The sequence below is a fragment of the Leptodactylus fuscus genome, unplaced genomic scaffold (genome assembly GCF_031893055.1).
Source record: "Leptodactylus fuscus isolate aLepFus1 unplaced genomic scaffold, aLepFus1.hap2 HAP2_SCAFFOLD_144, whole genome shotgun sequence".
NCBI classification, from domain to species: domain Eukaryota; kingdom Metazoa; phylum Chordata; class Amphibia; order Anura; family Leptodactylidae; genus Leptodactylus; species Leptodactylus fuscus.
Window position 1 is genome coordinate 134,504 of NW_027440166.1, and position 21,892 is coordinate 156,395.

A 21,892-nucleotide genomic window follows, 5' to 3' on the forward strand; every position below is an offset into this window, starting at 1 on the left:
TATATACAGGTGTAGGCCATAGTGATATGTATATACAGGTGTAGCCCATAGTGATATGTATATACAGGTGTAGGCCATAGTGATATGTATATACAGGTGTAGCCCATAGTGATATGTATATACAGGTGTAGTAGGCCATAGTGATATGTATATACAGGTGTAGTAGGCCTTAGTGATATGTATATACAGGTGTAGTAGGCCATAGTGATATGTATATACAGGTGTAGGCCATAGTGATATGTATATACAGGTGTAGGCCATAGTGATATGTATATACAGGTGTAGGCCATAGTGATATGTATATACAGGTGTAGGCCATAGTGATATGTATATACAGGTGTAGGCCATAGTGATATGTATATACAGGTGTAGGCCATAGTGATATGTATATACAGGTGTAGCCCATAGTGATATGTATATACAGTGTAGTAGGCCATAGTGATATGTATATACAGGTGTAGGCCATAGTGATATGTATATACAGGTGTAGGCCATAGTGATATGTATATACAGGTGTAGTAGGCCATAGTGATATGTATATACAGGTGTAGTAGGCCATAGTGATATGTATATACGGTGTAGGCCATAGTGATATGTATATACAGGTGTAGTAGGCCATAGTGATATGTATATACAGGTGTAGTAGGCCATAGTGATATGTATATACGGTGTAGTAGGCCATAGTGATATGTGTATACAGGTGTAGGCCATAGTGATATGTATATACAGGTGTAGGCCATAGTGATATGTATATACAGGTGTAGTAGGCCATAGTGATATGTATATACAGGTGTAGTAGGCCATAGTGATATATATATATACAGGTTTAGGCCATAGTGATATGTATATACAGGTGTAGGCCATAGTGATATGTATATACAGGTGTAGGCCATAGTGATATGTATATACAGGTGTAGTAGGCCATAGTGATATGTATATACAGGTGTAGTAGGCCATAGTGATATGTATATACAGGTGTAGGCCATAGTGATATGTATATACAGGTGTAGGCCATAGTGATATGTATATACAGGTGTAGGCCATAGTGATATGTATATACAGGTGTAGGCCATAGTGATATGTATATACAGGTGTAGGCCATAGTGATATGTATATTACAGGTGTAGGCCATAGTGATATGTATATACAGGTGTAGGCCATAGTGATATGTATATACAGGTGTAGTAGGCCATAGTGATATGTATATACAGGTGTAGGGCCATAGTGATATGTATATACAGGTGTAGGGCCATAGTGATATGTATATACAGGTGTAGGCCCATAGTGATAGTGTATATACTGGTGTAGGCCATAGTGATATGTATATACAGGTGTAGCCCATAGTGATATGTATATACAGGTGTAGGGCCATAGTGATATGTATATACAGGTGTAGTAGGCTATAGTGATATGTATATACAGGTGTAGTAGGCTATAGTGATAGGTGTATATACAGGTGTAGTAGGCCATAGTGATATGTATATACCGTGTAGTAGGCCATAGTGATATGTATATACAGTGTAGTAGGCCATATATACAGGTGTAGGCCATAGTGATATGTATATACAGGTGTAGTAGGCCATAGTGATATGTATATACAGGTGTAGGCCATAGTGATATGTATATACAGGTGTAGGCCATAGTGATATGTATATACAGGTGTAGGCCATAGTGATATATATATACAGGTGTAGGCCATAGTGATATATATATATACAGGTGTAGGCCATAGTGATATGTATATACGGTGTAGGCCATAGTGATATGTATATACGGTGTAGTAGGCCATAGTGATATGTATATACAGGTGTAGTAGGCCATAGTGATATGTATATACAGGTGTAGGCCATAGTGATATGTATATACAGGTGTAGAGGCCATAGTGATATGTATATACAGGTGTAGGCCATAGTGATATGTATATACTGGTGTAGGCCATAGTGATATGTATATACAGGTGTAGGCCATAGTGATATGTATATACAGGTGTAGTAGGCCATAGTGATATGTATATACAGGTGTAGTAGGCCATAGTGATATGTATATACGGTGTAGTAGGCCATAGTGATATGTATATACAGGTGTAGGCCATAGTGATATGTATATACAGGTGTAGTAGGCCATAGTGATATGTATATACAGGTGTAGGCCATAGTGATATGTATATACAGGTGTAGTAGGCCATAGTGATATGTATATACAGGTGTAGGCCATAGTGATATGTATATACAGGTGTAGCCCATAGTGATATGTATATACAGGTGTAGTAGGCCATAGTGATATGTATATACAGGTGTAGTAGGCCTTAGTGATATGTATATACAGGTGTAGTAGGCCATAGTGATATGTATATACAGGTGTAGGCCATAGTGATATGTATATACAGGTGTAGGCCATAGTGATATGTATATACAGGTGTAGGCCATAGTGATATGTATATACAGGTGTAGGCCATAGTGATATGTATATACTGGTGTAGGCCATAGTGATATGTATATACAGGTGTAGGCCATAGTGATATGTATATACAGGTGTAGTAGGCCATAGTGATATGTATATACAGGTGTAGTAGGCCATAGTGATATGTATATACGGTGTAGTAGGCCATAGTGATATGTATATACAGGTGTAGGCCATAGTGATATGTATATACAGGTGTAGTAGGCCATAGTGATATGTATATACAGGTGTAGGCCATAGTGATATGTATATACAGGTGTAGTAGGCCATAGTGATATGTATATACAGGTGTAGGCCATAGTGATATGTATATACAGGTGTAGCCCATAGTGATATGTATATACAGGTGTAGTAGGCCATAGTGATATGTATATACAGGTGTAGTAGGCCTTAGTGATATGTATATACAGGTGTAGTAGGCCATAGTGATATGTATATACAGGTGTAGGCCATAGTGATATGTATATACAGGTGTAGGCCATAGTGATATGTATATACAGGTGTAGGCCATAGTGATATGTATATACAGGTGTAGTAGGCCATAGTGATATGTATATACAGGTGTAGGCCATAGTGATATGTATATACAGGTGTAGCCCATAGTGATATGTATATACAGGTGTAGTAGGCCATAGTGATATGTATATACAGGTGTAGTAGGCCTTAGTGATATGTATATACAGGTGTAGTAGGCCATAGTGATATGTATATACAGGTGTAGGCCATAGTGATATGTATATACAGGTGTAGCCCATAGTGATATGTATATACTGGTGTAGGCCATAGTGATATGTATATACAGGTGTAGGCCATAGTGATATGTATATACAGGTGTAGGCCATAGTGATATGTATATACAGGTGTAGTAGGCCATAGTGATATGTATATACAGTGTAGTAGGCCATAGTGATATGTATATACAGGTGTAGTAGGCCATAGTGATATGTATATACGGTGTAGGCCATAGTGATATGTATATACAGGTGTAGTAGGCCATAGTGATATGTATATACAGGTGTAGTAGGCCATAGTGATATGTATATACGGTGTAGTAGGCCATAGTGATATGTGTATACAGGTGTAGGCCATAGTGATATGTATATACAGGTGTAGGCCATAGTGATATGTATATACAGGTGTAGTAGGCCATAGTGATATGTATATACAGGTGTAGTAGGCCATAGTGATATATATATATATACAGGTTTAGGCCATAGTGATATGTATATACAGGTGTAGGCCATAGTGATATGTATATACAGGTGTAGGCCATAGTGATATGTATATACAGGTGTAGTAGGCCATAGTGATATGTATATACAGGTGTAGTAGGCCATAGTGATATGTATATACAGGTGTAGGCCATAGTGATATGTATATACAGGTGTAGGCCATAGTGATATGTATATACAGGTGTAGGCCATAGTGATATGTATATACAGGTGTAGGCCATAGTGATATGTATATACAGGTGTAGGCCATAGTGATATGTATATACAGGTGTAGGCCATAGTGATATGTATATACTGGTGTAGGCCATAGTGATATGTATATACAGGTGTAGCCCATAGTGATATGTATATACAGGTGTAGGCCATAGTGATATGTATATACAGGTGTAGGCCATAGTGATATGTATATACAGGTGTAGGCCATAGTGATATGTATATACAGGTGTAGCCCATAGTGATATGTATATACTGGTGTAGGCCATAGTGATATGTATATACAGGTGTAGCCCATAGTGATATGTATATACAGGTGTAGGCCATAGTGATATGTATATACAGGTGTAGCCCATAGTGATATGTATATACAGGTGTAGGCCATAGTGATATGTATATACAGGTGTAGGCCATAGTGATATGTATATACAGGTGTAGTAGGCTATAGTGATATGTATATACAGGTGTAGTAGGCCATAGTGATATGTATATACAGGTGTAGTAGGCCATAGTGATATGTATATACGGTGTAGTAGGCCATAGTGATATGTATATACAGGTGTAGTAGGCCATAGTGATATGTATATACAGGTGTAGGCCATAGTGATATGTATATACAGTGTAGTAGGCCATAGTGATATGTATATACAGGTGTAGGCCATAGTGATATGTATATACAGGTGTAGGCCATAGTGATATGTATATACAGGTGTAGGCCATAGTGATATATATATACAGGTGTAGGCCATAGTGATATATATATATACAGGTGTAGGCCATAGTGATATGTATATACGGTGTAGGCCATAGTGATATGTATATACGGTGTAGTAGGCCATAGTGATATGTATATACAGGTGTAGTAGGCCATAGTGATATGTATATACAGGTGTAGTAGGCCATAGTGATATGTATATACAGGTGTAGGCCATAGTGATATGTATATACAGGTGTAGCCCATAGTGATATGTATATACAGGTGTAGTAGGCCATAGTGATATGTATATACAGGTGTAGGCCATAGTGATATGTATATACAGGTGTAGGCCATAGTGATATGTATATACAGGTGTAGGCCATAGTGATATGTATATACAGGTGTAGGCCATAGTGATATGTGCATGTGAGTGTAGCCCATAGTGATATGTATATACAGGTGTAGCCCATAGTGATATGTATATACAGGTGTAGTAGGCCATAGTGATATGTATATACAGGTGTAGGCCATAGTGATATGTATATACAGGTGTAGGCCATAGTGATATGTATATACAGGTGTAGGCCATAGTGATATGTATATACAGGTGTAGGCCATAGTGATATGTATATACAGGTGTAGCCCATAGTGATATGTATATACAGGTGTAGTAGGCCATAGTGATATGTATATACAGGTGTAGTAGGCCTTAGTGATATGTATATACAGGTGTAGTAGGCCATAGTGATATGTATATACAGGTGTAGGCCATAGTGATATGTATATACAGGTGTAGGCCATAGTGATATGTATATACAGGTGTAGGCCATAGTGATATGTATATACAGGTGTAGGCCATAGTGATATGTATATACAGGTGTAGGCCATAGTGATATGTATATACAGGTGTAGGCCATAGTGATATGTATATACAGGTGTAGCCCATAGTGATATGTATATACAGTGTAGTAGGCCATAGTGATATGTATATACAGGTGTAGGCCATAGTGATATGTATATACAGGTGTAGGCCATAGTGATATGTATATACAGGTGTAGTAGGCCATAGTGATATGTATATACAGGTGTAGTAGGCCATAGTGATATGTATATACGGTGTAGGCCATAGTGATATGTATATACAGGTGTAGCCCATAGTGATATGTATATACAGGTGTAGGCCATAGTGATATGTATATACAGGTGTAGCCCATAGTGATATGTATATACAGGTGTAGGCCATAGTGATATGTATATACAGGTGTAGCCCATAGTGATATGTATATACAGGTGTAGGCCATAGTGATATATATATATACAGGTGTAGGCCATAGTGATATGTATATACAGGTGTAGTAGCCCATAGTGATATGTATATACAGGTGTAGTAGGCCATAGTGATATGTATATACAGGTGTAGTAGGCCATAGTGATATGTATATACAGGTGTAGGCCATAGTGATATGTATATACAGGTGTAGCCCATAGTGATATGTATATACAGGTGTAGGCCATAGTGATATGTATATACAGGTGTAGGCCATAGTGATATGTATATACAGGTGTAGGCCATAGTGATATGTATATACAGGTGTAGGCCATAGTGATATGTATATACAGGTGTAGGCCATAGTGATATGTATATACAGGTGTAGGCCATAGTGATATGTATATACAGGTGTAGTAGGCCATAGTGATATGTATATACAGGTGTAGTAGGCCATAGTGATATGTATATACAGGTGTAGGCCATAGTGATATGTATATACAGGTGTAGTAGGCCATAGTGATATGTATATACAGGTGTAGTAGGCCATAGTGATATGTATATACAGGTGTAGTAGGCCATAGTGATATGTATATACAGGTGTAGGCCATAGTGATATGTATATACAGGTGTAGCCCATAGTGATATGTATATACAGGTGTAGGCCATAGTGATATGTATATACAGGTATAGTAGGCCATAGTGATATGTATATACAGGTGTAGGCCATAGTGATATGTATATACAGGTGTAGGCCATAGTGATATGTATATACAGGTGTAGTAGGCCATAGTGATATGTATATACAGGTGTAGGCCATAGTGATATGTATATACAGGTGTAGGCCATAGTGATATGTATATACAGGTGTAGTAGGCCATAGTGATATGTATATACAGGTGTAGGCCATAGTGATATGTATATACAGGTGTAGGCCATAGTGATATGTATATACAGGTGTAGGCCATAGTGATATGTATATACAGGTGTAGCCCATAGTGATATGTATATACAGGTGTAGCCCATAGTGATATGTATATACAGTGTAGTAGGCCATAGTGATATGTATATACAGGTGTAGGCCATAGTGATATGTATATACAGGTGTAGGCCATAGTGATATGTATATACAGGTGTAGTAGGCCATAGTGATATGTATATACAGGTGTAGTAGGCCATAGTGATATGTATATACAGGTGTAGTAGGCCATAGTGATATGTATATACGGTGTAGGCCATAGTGATATGTATATACAGGTGTAGTAGGCCATAGTGATATGTATATACAGGTGTAGTAGGCCATAGTGATATGTATATACGGTGTAGTAGGCCATAGTGATATGTGTATACAGGTGTAGGCCATAGTGATATGTATATACAGGTGTAGGCCATAGTGATATGTATATACAGGTGTAGTAGCCCATAGTGATATGTATATACAGGTGTAGTAGGCCATAGTGATATGTATATACAGGTGTAGTAGGCCATAGTGATATGTATATACAGGTGTAGGCCATAGTGATATGTATATACAGGTGTAGCCCATAGTGATATGTATATACAGGTGTAGGCCATAGTGATATGTATATACAGGTGTAGGCCATAGTGATATGTATATACAGGTGTAGCCCATAGTGATATGTATATACAGTGTAGTAGGCCATAGTGATATGTATATACAGGTGTAGGCCATAGTGATATGTATATACAGGTGTAGGCCATAGTGATATGTATATACAGGTGTAGTAGGCCATAGTGATATGTATATACAGGTGTAGTAGGCCATAGTGATATGTATATACAGGTGTAGTAGGCCATAGTGATATGTATATACGGTGTAGGCCATAGTGATATGTATATACAGGTGTAGTAGGCCATAGTGATATGTATATACAGGTGTAGTAGGCCATAGTGATATGTATATACGGTGTAGTAGGCCATAGTGATATGTGTATACAGGTGTAGGCCATAGTGATATGTATATACAGGTGTAGGCCATAGTGATATGTATATACAGGTGTAGTAGCCCATAGTGATATGTATATACAGGTGTAGTAGGCCATAGTGATATGTATATACAGGTGTAGTAGGCCATAGTGATATGTATATACAGGTGTAGGCCATAGTGATATGTATATACAGGTGTAGCCCATAGTGATATGTATATACAGGTGTAGGCCATAGTGATATGTATATACAGGTGTAGGCCATAGTGATATGTATATACAGGTGTAGGCCATAGTGATATGTATATACAGGTGTAGGCCATAGTGATATGTATATACAGGTGTAGTAGGCCATAGTGATATGTATATACAGGTGTAGGCCATAGTGATATGTATATACAGGTGTAGGCCATAGTGATATGTATATACAGGTGTAGCCCATAGTGATATGTATATACAGGTGTAGCCCATAGTGATATGTATATACAGTGTAGTAGGCCATAGTGATATGTATATACAGGTGTAGGCCATAGTGATATGTATATACAGGTGTAGGCCATAGTGATATGTATATACAGGTGTAGTAGGCCATAGTGATATGTATATACAGGTGTAGTAGGCCATAGTGATATGTATATACAGGTGTAGTAGGCCATAGTGATATGTATATACGGTGTAGGCCATAGTGATATGTATATACAGGTGTAGTAGGCCATAGTGATATGTATATACAGGTGTAGTAGGCCATAGTGATATGTATATACGGTGTAGTAGGCCATAGTGATATGTGTATACAGGTGTAGGCCATAGTGATATGTATATACAGGTGTAGGCCATAGTGATATGTATATACAGGTGTAGTAGCCCATAGTGATATGTATATACAGGTGTAGTAGGCCATAGTGATATGTATATACAGGTGTAGTAGGCCATAGTGATATGTATATACAGGTGTAGGCCATAGTGATATGTATATACAGGTGTAGCCCATAGTGATATGTATATACAGGTGTAGGCCATAGTGATATGTATATACAGGTGTAGGCCATAGTGATATGTATATACAGGTGTAGCCCATAGTGATATGTATATACAGTGTAGTAGGCCATAGTGATATGTATATACAGGTGTAGGCCATAGTGATATGTATATACAGGTGTAGGCCATAGTGATATGTATATACAGGTGTAGTAGGCCATAGTGATATGTATATACAGGTGTAGTAGGCCATAGTGATATGTATATACAGGTGTAGTAGGCCATAGTGATATGTATATACGGTGTAGGCCATAGTGATATGTATATACAGGTGTAGTAGGCCATAGTGATATGTATATACAGGTGTAGTAGGCCATAGTGATATGTATATACGGTGTAGTAGGCCATAGTGATATGTGTATACAGGTGTAGGCCATAGTGATATGTATATACAGGTGTAGGCCATAGTGATATGTATATACAGGTGTAGTAGCCCATAGTGATATGTATATACAGGTGTAGTAGGCCATAGTGATATGTATATACAGGTGTAGTAGGCCATAGTGATATGTATATACAGGTGTAGGCCATAGTGATATGTATATACAGGTGTAGCCCATAGTGATATGTATATACAGGTGTAGGCCATAGTGATATGTATATACAGGTGTAGGCCATAGTGATATGTATATACAGGTGTAGGCCATAGTGATATGTATATACAGGTGTAGGCCATAGTGATATGTATATACAGGTGTAGGCCATAGTGATATGTATATACAGGTGTAGGCCATAGTGATATGTATATACAGGTGTAGTAGGCCATAGTGATATGTATATACAGGTGTAGGCCATAGTGATATGTATATACAGGTGTAGTAGGCCATAGTGATATGTATATACAGGTGTAGTAGGCCATAGTGATATGTATATACAGGTGTAGTAGGCCATAGTGATATGTATATACAGGTGTAGGCCATAGTGATATGTATATACAGGTGTAGCCCATAGTGATATGTATATACAGGTGTAGGCCATAGTGATATGTATATACAGGTATAGTAGGCCATAGTGATATGTATATACAGGTGTAGGCCATAGTGATATGTATATACAGGTGTAGGCCATAGTGATATGTATATACAGGTGTAGTAGGCCATAGTGATATGTATATACAGGTGTAGGCCATAGTGATATGTATATACAGGTGTAGGTCATAGTGATATGTATATACAGGTGTAGTAGGCCATAGTGATATGTATATACAGGTGTAGGCCATAGTGATATGTATATACAGGTGTAGGCCATAGTGATATGTATATACAGGTGTAGCCCATAGTGATATGTATATACAGGTGTAGGCCATAGTGATATGTATATACAGGTGTAGGCCATAGTGATATGTATATACAGGTGTAGGCCATAGTGATATGTATATACAGGTGTAGGCCATAGTGATATGTATATACAGGTGTAGGCCATAGTGATATGTATATACAGGTGTAGGCCATAGTGATATGTATATACAGGTGTAGTAGCCCATAGTGATATGTATATACAGGTGTAGCCCATAGTGATATGTATATACAGGTGCAGGTCATAGTGATATGTATATACAGGTGTAGGCCATAGTGATATGTATATACAGGTGTAGGCCATAGTGATATGTATATACAGGTGTAGGCCATAGTGATATGTATATACAGGTGTAGGCCATAGTGATATGTATATACAGGTGTAGGCCATAGTGATATGTATATACAGGTGTAGGCCATAGTGATATGTATATACAGGTGCAGGTCATAGTGATATGTATATACAGGTGTAGGCCATAGTGATATGTATATACAGGTGCAGGTCATAGTGATATGTATATACAGGTGTAGGCCATAGTGATATGTATATACAGGTGTAGGCCATAGTGATATGTATATACAGGTGTAGGCCATAGTGATATGTATATACAGGTGTAGGCCATAGTGATATGTATATACAGGTGTAGGCCATAGTGATATGTATATACAGGTGTAGGCCATAGTGATATGTATATACAGGTGTAGTAGGCCATAGTGATATGTATATACAGGTGTAGGCCATAGTGATATGTATATACAGGTGTAGGCCATAGTGATATGTATATACAGGTGTAGGCCATAGTGATATGTATATACAGGTGTAGTAGGCCATAGTGATATGTATATACAGGTGTAGGCCATAGTGATATGTATATACAGGTGTAGTAGGCCATAGTGATATGTATATACAGGTGTAGGCCATAGTGATATGTATATACGGTGTAGGCCATAGTGATATGTATATACAGGTGTAGGCCATAGTGATATGTATATACAGGTGTAGGCCATAGTGATATGTATATACAGGTGTAGTAGGCCATAGTGATATGTATATACGGTGTAGGCCATAGTGATATGTATATACAGGTGTAGGCCATAGTGATATGTATATACAGGTGTAGTAGGCCATAGTGATATGTATATACAGGTGTAGGCCATAGTGATATATATATACAGGTGTAGGCCATAGTGATATGTATATACAGGTGTAGGCCATAGTGATATGTATATACAGTGTAGTAGGCCATAGTGATATGTATATACAGGTGTAGGCCATAGTGATATGTATATACAGGTGTAGGCCATAGTGATATGTATATACAGGTGTAGGCCATAGTGATATGTATATACAGGTGTAGCCCATAGTGATATGTATATACAGGTGTAGTAGGCCATAGTGATATGTATATACAGGTGTAGCCCATAGTGATATGTATATACAGGTGTAGCCCATAGTGATATGTATATACAGGTGTAGCCCATAGTGATATGTATATACAGGTGTAGGCCATAGTGATATGTATATACAGGTGTAGCCCATAGTGATATGTATATACAGGTGTAGCCCATAGTGATATGTATATACAGGTGTAGTAGGCCATAGTGATATGTATATACAGGTGTAGGCCATAGTGATATGTATATACAGGTGTAGTAGGCCATAGTGATATGTATATACAGGTGTAGTAGGCCATAGTGATATGTATATACAGGTGTAGCCCATAGTGATATGTATATACAGGTGCAGGTCATAGTGATATGTATATACAGGTGTAGTAGGCCATAGTGATATGTATATACAGGTGTAGTAGCCCATAGTGATATGTATATACAGGCGTAGGCCATAGTGATATGTATATACAGGTGTAGTAGGCCATAGTGATATGTATATACAGGTGTAGCCCATAGTGATATGTATATACAGGTGCAGGTCATAGTGATATGTATATACGGTGTAGGCCATAGTGATATGTATATACAGGTGTAGGCCATAGTGATATGTATATACAGGTGTAGGCCATAGTGATATGTATATACAGGTGTAGGCCATAGTGATATGTATATACAGGTGTAGGCCATAGTGATATGTATATACAGGTGTAGGCCATAGTGATATGTATATACAGGTGTAGGCCATAGTGATATGTATATACAGGTGTAGGCCATAGTGATATGTATATACAGGTGTAGGCCATAGTGATATGTATATACGGTGTAGTAGGCCATAGTGATATGTATATACAGGTGTAGGCCATAGTGATATGTGCATGTGAGTGTAGCCCATAGTGATATGTATATACAGGTGTAGGCCATAGTGATATGTATATACAGTGTAGTAGGCCATAGTGATATGTGTATACAGGTGTAGGCCATAGTGATATGTATATACAGGTGTAGGCCATAGTGATATGTATATACAGGTGTAGTAGGCCATAGTGATATGTATATACAGGTGTAGTAGGCCATAGTGATATGTATATACAGGTGTAGTAGGCCATAGTGATATGTATATACAGGTGTAGTAGGCCATAGTGATATGTATATACAGTGTAGTAGGCCATAGTGATATGTATATACAGGTGTAGGCCATAGTGATATGTATATACAGGTGTAGGCCATAGTGATATGTATATACAGGTGTAGTAGGCCATAGTGATATGTATATACAGGTGTAGTAGGCCATAGTGATATGTATATACAGGTGTAGCCCATAGTGATATGTATATACAGGTGGTGTAGGCCATAGTGATATATATATATACAGGTGTAGGCCATAGTGATATGTATATACAGGTGTAGCCCATAGTGATATGTATATACAGGTGTAGCCCATAGTGATATGTATATACGGTGTAGTAGGCCATAGTGATATGTATATACAGGTGTAGGCCATAGTGATATGTATATACGGTGTAGTAGGCCATAGTGATATGTATATACAGGTGTAGCCCATAGTGATATGTATATACGGTGTAGTAGGCCATAGTGATATGTATATACAGGTGTAGGCCATAGTGATATGTATATACGGTGTAGTAGGCCATAGTGATATGTATATACGGTGTAGTAGGCCATAGTGATATGTATATACAGGTGTAGGCCATAGTGATATGTATATACGGTGTAGGCCATAGTGATATGTATATACAGGTGTAGCCCATAGTGATATGTATATACAGGTGTAGGCCATAGTGATATGTATATACAGTGTAGTAGGCCATAGTGATATGTATATACGGTGTAGCCCATAGTGATATGTATATACAGGTGTAGGCCATAGTGATATGTATATACAGTGTAGTAGGCCATAGTGATATGTATATACGGTGTAGTAGGCCATAGTGATATGTATATACAGGTGTAGGCCATAGTGATATGTATATACAGGTGTAGGCCATAGTGATATGTATATACAGGTGTAGGCCATAGTGATATGTATATACAGGTGTAGTAGGCCATAGTGATATGTATATACGGTGTAGTAGGCCATAGTGATATGTATATACAGGTGTAGTAGGCCATAGTGATATGTATATACAGGTGTAGGCCATAGTGATATGTATATACAGGTGTAGGCCATAGTGATATGTATATACAGGTGTAGGCCATAGTGATATGTATATACAGGTGTAGGCCATAGTGATATGTATATACGGTGTAGTAGGCCATAGTGATATGTATATACGGTGTAGTAGGCCATAGTGATATGTATATACAGGTGTAGGCCATAGTGATATGTATATACAGGTGTAGTAGGCCATAGTGATATGTATATACAGGTGTAGCCCATAGTGATATGTATATACAGGTGTAGGCCATAGTGATATGTATATACAGTGTAGTAGGCCATAGTGATATGTATATACGGTGTAGTAGGCCATAGTGATATGTATATACAGGTGTAGGCCATAGTGATATGTATATACAGGTGTAGGCCATAGTGATATGTATATACAGGTGTAGGCCATAGTGATATGTATATACAGGTGTAGTAGGCCATAGTGATATGTATGAACTCTGCACATGTTGAACTCTTATTTTTAGGAGGTTTGGTGCAGATCATTTTTGTTTGGTTTCCGCTTTTAACAACTAATATACATTTATTTGCATTTTTTCATAAAACATTCACTCTATATCAAAATTGCATGAAGGTGCCTGTTCGTATACAGTACCAAGTGGCATTCTGACAATGCTTCAGGCGTCTACTATAAGAAAATATACAGGTATGGGGGGGTTGGATGCTTTTTAATGTTGCAATTCTGGTTTGATTTGTCCATCTCAAAACTGTGAAAATTGCTCCGGCTACTGGAGGTGCAAAATTTCCAGAGACCCTTGGCAGTGAAAAGGTTAACACACGGGGGGGAGGGGGGGGAGGTTATAGGTCATGCATATTTAAATTAATTGCTGACTAAAATGTTCCGTCTGTCCTACCAGCACGCAGGGGCAGAAATACTCCAGACTGTGCTGCTGTTGTGACTAAGGGAAAACAGATTATCTACATAAACCACCATTATCACTCCATAGCTGCCGCCCTATCTCTGTCGCCGTCCGTTGTGATTGTCAATCTGACAGTCCGGACCATCGTTCATAGCCTGGCTCAGCTAATGGTGATGAAGTGCTGAAGCGAGGGGGCCCCTTAAGCTGTCGGGGCCCTGGGCGATTGCCTAGTTTGCCTCCCCCAACGCCGGCCCTGACTGTTAGGGCCACATATCCCTGTCTATATGTTGTGAGTCATTGCTCTGTATTTCCTGGTCAAACATGTGGTGGCGGCCATATTCAGAAGAAACAAATCCCTCTTTATTTTGTTTCATTAAAATAAAAACTATTTGGAATAGACTAGAATATAGAATAGTCGTAGCAGTAACTTCACTTTTATTTCCAGTAGTCATAGCAGTATCCTCACTATTGTGTCCAGTAGTCGTAGCAGTAACCTCACTTTTATTTCCAGTAGTCATAGCAGTATCCTCACTATTGTGTCCAGTAGTCGTAGCAGTAACTTCACTTTTATTTCCAGTAGTCATAGCAGTATCCTCACTATTGTGTCCAGTAGTCGTAGCAGTAACTTCACTTTTATTTCCAGTAGTCATAGCAGTATCCTCACTATTGTGTCCAGTAGTCATAGCAGTATCCTCACTATTGTGTCCAGTAGTCGTAGCAGTAACCTCACTTTTATTTCCAGTAGTCATAGCAGTATCCTCACTATTGTGTCCAGTAGTCATAGCAGTATCCTCACTATTGTGTCCAGTAGTCGTAGCAGTAACCTCACTTTTATTTCCAGTAGTCACAGCAGTATCCTCACTATTGTGTCCAGTAGTCGTAGCAGTATCCTCACTATTGTGTCCAGTAGTCATAGCAGTATCCTCACTATTGTGTCCAGTAGTCGTAGCAGTAACCTCACTTTTATTTCCAGTAGTCATAGCAGTATCCTTACTATTGTGTCCAGTAGTCGTAGCAGTAACCTCACTTTTATTTCCAGTAGTCACAGCAGTATCCTCACTATTGTGTCCAGTAGTCATAGCAGTATCCTCACTATTGTGTCCAGTAGTCGTAGCAGTAACCTCACTTTTATTTCCAGTAGTCATAGCAGTATCCTCACTATTGTGTCCAGTAGTCGTAGCAGTAACCTCACTTTTATTTCCAGTAGTCATAGCAGTATCCTCACTATTGTGTCCAGTAGTCATAGCAGTATCCTCACTATTGTGTCCAGTAGTCATAGCAGTGTCACGGAGCAAAGGTATACGTCTTCCTCCGGATGGTCTTTTGAATCAACACGGACGCAAGAGGTCGGGAGACAACAGCAATTTATTGTAATCCACAAAGTTAGTAGCCGGCAGCGGTCACATCAACCGTAATAACAATAAGTCCACAGAAGTCACAATCCAATGATAACTTTGGTTCCTTGGTCCTGTAACTATATCCTGGCTCTCTGCAGAGCTGTGCACAGGCCGGCTAACACATACTAACTGCTAGCTACAACTATATACTAAGCTGTTACTTCCTCTATCTGTGGGTGGGAAGGGCTGAGTCACAGATCCTTCCCCCCTCACCTATACCAAGGAGAGCAGACTCCCTGTCTCTTTTGAACAATGCACAGTCCAACATCTTCTTGGAGACACTGATCAGATTATCTCCACCCATTGTCCTCACTGGTCCTCACTAGTTAGAGGGATTTGCATACAATGTGCTAACACACTAGACCCGAATCAGCCAACTACACACTGATGTTTACAACAGGTTAGAGAATACATTCCACATGAAATATATATTACACATTGCCTATAGTATAGACTCTAACCATCCCGTGACAACCCCTCCCCCTCTCAAAACATGTGCATGACACAATTGGCCTACACAGGTAAATTGGGGAATGCACATCAGTCTCTATAGCTCATATTTCCTCCTGCCGGGATAACCCATCTGTGTTCTGGTGTTGGTTCCCTCGGCGGTACTGAATGGTAAAGTTGTAGGGTTGAAGGGCTGGCATCTGTCAGAAAATCCGGTGGATCCATGTTGGCTTCTCCCTGAGCTTGGCTTCGGGTCACTGCTCCCACAAAGTGGCACTGTAGATTTCCAACATCGTTGCCTAACAGAACATCGGCCGGCAGCCCGCTCATCACACCAATTGTGCATCGTTTTGGTCCATAACCATAGTCGAGTTCCACGGTAGCTTTAGGAATACGTCTTTGAGTACCCCCTGCCAACTTGATAGAAATGCCAGGACCCTCCTCTAGGGCCTCGGGTCGCACAACTCGGGGGTCCGCTACCGTTAGGAAAGCTCCCGAGTCCCGGAATCCAACAACTGTTCGGCCATCCAGTAGGACCTCCTGCAAGTGCTTCCTCTGAAGGTTTGCGGGATGTGTGGCGGAAGGCTGAATCCCATAGACCCCTGGAGGTGGAACAGATGTGTCATTCATGGAGTCATCTGGAAATGGGGCCAAACTTTCTGTCCTAGGAGTGGTTCCCAGGTAGTGAATAGGCCGGGATGCCACGGTGGCCCGTGCCCCCATGTTAACAGGGCAACTAGCTTGCAAATGTCCAGGCCGCCCGCACCCAAAACATCTGCGCTCTAGCATTCTTCCAGTAGGTCGTTGTCTAGGGACAGGGTTGTTCATAGCTGGAGGCCGATGGGCTGGGACAGGGGTAGAGGGGGAATTGTAATCCTGAGGCCGGGCACGAAAGGTGGGTGGCTGGCTGAAGGGTGTCTGGCGGACTGTGGTAGTTTTCCGCTCCTCTGCAAACAACCTCTTCCACTGCGGCTTGATGGTCAGGCCCTCATCTGCAAGAGAAGCAGCTTGCTCAACTGTGGCTGGGTTCCGTTCCAGCACCCACTCACGGATCTCAGCGGGGCACTGGGAAAAGAACTGTTCCTTAAGTATGACTTGGAGGATCTTATCGACTGTGACAGCCTCCTCTCCTTCTAGCCAGCGCTTGCATGCTTGCTTCAACTTGTGGGCGAACATGTGGAAGGAGCTTCCCCCATTGTAAGACAAAGAGCGGAACTGAACTCGGTAGGTCTCTGGAGTGACTGCATAATACTTCTGCACCGCTCTTTTAATGGCCTCATAGTCCCGCTGATCACTAGGGTCCATGGCTCTGAGAGCTTCCGCAGCCCCATCTCGTAGGTGCCCCACCAGATACCGGACCCAATCCTTCTCTGGGACTTCCATCAGGTGGCACTGGTGTTCGAAGTCCTGAAAATATCCATCAACATCCCCAGCCGCTTCATCAAAGGTCTTGAAGTGTTTATGGGAGACATATGGTGGTTCTCTCACTGTTGGGCTGGGGGTCGACGTTTGATTATAATTCCTCATAGTTATCTCAGCCATTCGCATTTCATGCGCCATTCTTTCCTTTTCATGCGCCATTCTCTGTTCCTCCTTCTCCGTTTCCTGAGCCCTCTGTAATGCTCTACTCCTTTGCTCTGCAGTTGCTCCTAGCCCCAGCACTGCCAATTCCTCCTCATACAAAACAACCCATCTGCTCTTTTGGGTCTGTACCTGCCACTCCTGTATCTCTCCAGTCTCCTGGGGGCAGCCCTCCTCATGGTCGCTTTGCAGGGTCATCTCCTCCAGTGCCTCGATCAGTTGATCTTTCGTTCTTCCCTGGTAACTCAGGTTTAGTTCCCGGGCCCTTACTTGTAGACTTGCCATAGTCCAGTTCCTGTATTCTGAGGTTGTGGCTCCATTAATCGCTGGGCTGCTGTAGTCCATCTCGCTGTCCGCTGTTGATCCCACCACTGCCAACCAGTTGTCACGGAGCAAAGGTATACGTCTTCCTCCGGATGGTCTTTTGAATCAACACGGACGCAAGAGGTCGGGAGACAACAGCAATTTATTGTAATCCACAAAGTTAGTAGCCGGCAGCGGTCACATCAACCGTAATAACAATAAGTCCACAGAAGTCACAATCCAATGATAACTTTGGTTCCTTGGTCCTGTAACTATATCCTGGCTCTCTGCAGAGCTGTGCACAGGCCGGCTAACACATACTAACTGCTAGCTACAACTATATACTAAGCTGTTACTTCCTCTATCTGTGGGTGGGAAGGGCTGAGTCACAGATCCTTCCCCCCTCACCTATACCAAGGAGAGCAGACTCCCTGTCTCTTTTGAACAATGCACAGTCCAACATCTTCTTGGAGACACTGATCAGATTATCTCCACCCATTGTCCTCACTGGTCCTCACTAGTTAGAGGGATTTGCATACAATGTGCTAACACACTAGACCCGAATCAGCCAACTACACACTGATGTTTACAACAGGTTAGAGAATACATTCCACATGAAATATATATTACACATTGCCTATAGTATAGACTCTAACCATCCCGTGACAAGCAGTATCCTCACTATTGTGTCCAGTAGTCATAGCAGTATCCTCACCATTGTGTCCAGTAGTCGTAGCAGTAACCTCACTTTTATTTCCAGTAGTCATAGCAGTATCCTCACTATTGTGTCCAGTAGTCATAGCAGTATCCTCACTATTGTGTCCAGTAGTCATAGCAGTATCCTCACTATTGTGTCCAGTAGTCATAGCAGTATCCTCACTATTGTGTCCAGTAGTCATAGCAGTATCCTCACTATTGTGTCCAGTAGTCATAGCAGTATCCTCACTATTGTGTCCAGTAGTCGTAGCAGTAACCTCACTTTTATTTCCAGTAGTCATAGCAGTATCCTCACTATTGTGTCCAGTAGTCATAGCAGTATCCTCACTATTGTGTCCAGTAGTCATAGCAGTATCCTCACTATTGTGTCCAGTAGTCGTAGCAGTATCCTCACTATTGTGTCCAGTAGTCATAGCAGTACCCCCACTGTTGTGTCCAGTAGTCATAGCAGTATCCTCACTGCGGTGTCCAGTAGTCATAGCAGTACCCCCACTATTGTGTCCAGTAGTCACAGCAATGTCCTTGCTATTGAGTACAACCTCATCTGTATTCACAGCAGTGCCTTCCTCTCTTTCCTCCAAAGTCACTCTGTTGCCCCTCCATACTTTACCCCAGGTAGTCACATTAGGCCTCCCTCCATAAATGCAGCAGTACCTCTCCCCATATGTTTAATATGAAGGTTCTGGTTTTGTGGCACTTACTTTGTGCTTCATGCTGATAAGCTTCTGCTCCAAATCTCTGTGCTCTCGAGCTCCTTCCAGGACTTTCTGATGTACCTGCACATACATAGAACAAAGTGTACAAAGGCTTCCACATGGCTGAGGTCACTGACTTATGTGATATGAAAAAGGTATTGTCTGTATCCATATACAGTCTGAAAATTTAAGCTTACAAGGTTCCTATCCACAGAAATCAAGAGTTCCCATCCATAGCAATACAGGGTTCTCATCCCTAGGACTTCAATGATCTCAACTACATGACTACAAGCTTAACATCCATGGAACTACAAAGTTCTCATCCAAAGGGCTACAAGGTTCTCATTCATAAGACTACAAGGTTTCCCTCAATAAAATTACAAGGATCTCATCAGCAGGACTATAAGGTTCTCATCCATGAGATTACAATGTTATTGTCTCACACACCAAGACCCAACCCCTATCAACAGGCAGTAAATTGCAATCTGGCTATCTGATCCTCAAGGAGTCTCAAGTGTGTAGGGAAATCAAGAGGATTAAAGCAGACAAGGCCAGAGGACCTGATGGTTTAAGCGCAATGGTTCTTAAAATGTGCGGAGACCAGCTGTGTGGTATTATTACGCACATATACAATATGAGTCTTGTTAAATATTATATATTTACAATATTCTCTAGCAGACATGGGGTTAACACTCTACTGACATCATATCTGTTGTATTTTGGGTACATGGGTGCGGTTAGAGTACACCATTTTAGAAATCTCCCTACATAGCTGTAACATGGAAGGTAACACCCACTCTCATGAACATAAATGAGTGACAGACACACACGTCGTGGTCGTCATCCATGAGGGGGATCCATGGGGAATCTATGGCAGGTCTGTCTGCCATCCCTCTCTGTCATCCTGGACAAGATGTCGTGAATATCCCAAGTCCACCAACCAGATGACAAGCATGAACCAAGCTGTAACTACAAGATATCCAGATGATTTAACTTCTCTGAAGATGTAAGCTATTGACAATTAACTGATATTTGTGTTCTTTGGACATTTTCCCTGTTCCTGTGTTTTCCTTCAAGATATTAATAAACCTCTACACTGTTTTATAACAAGCTGACTTCTTCCTATCGTGGATAAGGCCTTCAACACGTGACACAAGTCTATCCCACAATTTCAAGGCTAGGTACGGATATTTAACAGTGGATACAAGTCTCACCGGCAAATACAAGATATTTAACAAGTCTAAAGCTGGGAGTGGTACCTCAACTGTGGAAAACATCTTGTGTGGTACCAGTCCCAAAGAAACCCAACCCGATGGACTACAATGACTACCGACCTGTAGCACTGACATCCCACCTGATAAAGGTCCTAGAGCAGTGGTTCTCAACCTTTCTAATGCCGTGACCCCGCAATACAGTTCCTCATGTTGCGGTGACCCCAAAACAAAAAATAATTTTGGTGGCTACTTCATAACTGTAAGAGCTAGTTCACACAGGGGGCGGTATAGCGGATTTAGGCACTGAGAGTGACGCGGGGAACCGTGTCACTCTCGGGTCAAAACACGCTTGCCACGACTGTCGCGGCTTCCCCCCCGGAGTTGGCTCAAATTAATGGGCCGACTCCGGAGGTTGCTGTCGGAGAAAGGGCAGCCCGCTTTTTTTTTTTCCGTGAGCGGCAACATGCCACTCACGCAAAACACAAGCCTGGCGGCCTAAATAGACCTCCATTGTGAGGGGGCGGATTATGACGTGGATTTCGCGCCATAATCTGCCCCCTCTGTGCCCGTGTGAACGGCCTTAATTTTGCTACAGTTATGATTCAGAATGTAAATACCTGATATGTATTATGTATTCTCATTGCTACAAATCAAACATAATTTAAACATAGTGATTAATCATAAAAGCTCTGCCCCCAGATTCATGTTCCCCCATCTCTGCCCCCAGATTCATGTCCCCTCCATCTCTGCCCCCAGATTCATGTCCCCTCCATCTTTGCCTCCAGTTTCATGTCCCCTCCATCTCTGCCCCCAGATTCATGTCCCCCCATCTCTGCCCCCAGATTCATGTCCCCCCATCTCTGCCCCCAGATTCATGTCCCCTCCATCTCTGCCCCCAGATTCATGTCCCCTCCATCTCTGCCCCCAGATTCATGTCCCCTCCATCTCTG

The 21,892-nt window shown here is 40.9% G+C and overlaps 1 protein-coding gene across 1 annotated transcript in view; it reads right to left on the reverse strand.

Moving 5' to 3' along the window:
- Positions 1 to 21,892, reverse strand: part of ACAP1 (ArfGAP with coiled-coil, ankyrin repeat and PH domains 1) — a 157,585-nt gene that overhangs the window by 112,826 nt on the left and 22,867 nt on the right. The window contains exon 9 of the mRNA XM_075261477.1: positions 19,735 to 19,809. Coding sequence (XP_075117578.1) covers positions 19,735 to 19,809 — 75 coding nt within the window. The remainder of the gene's footprint in view (positions 1 to 19,734; positions 19,810 to 21,892) is intronic.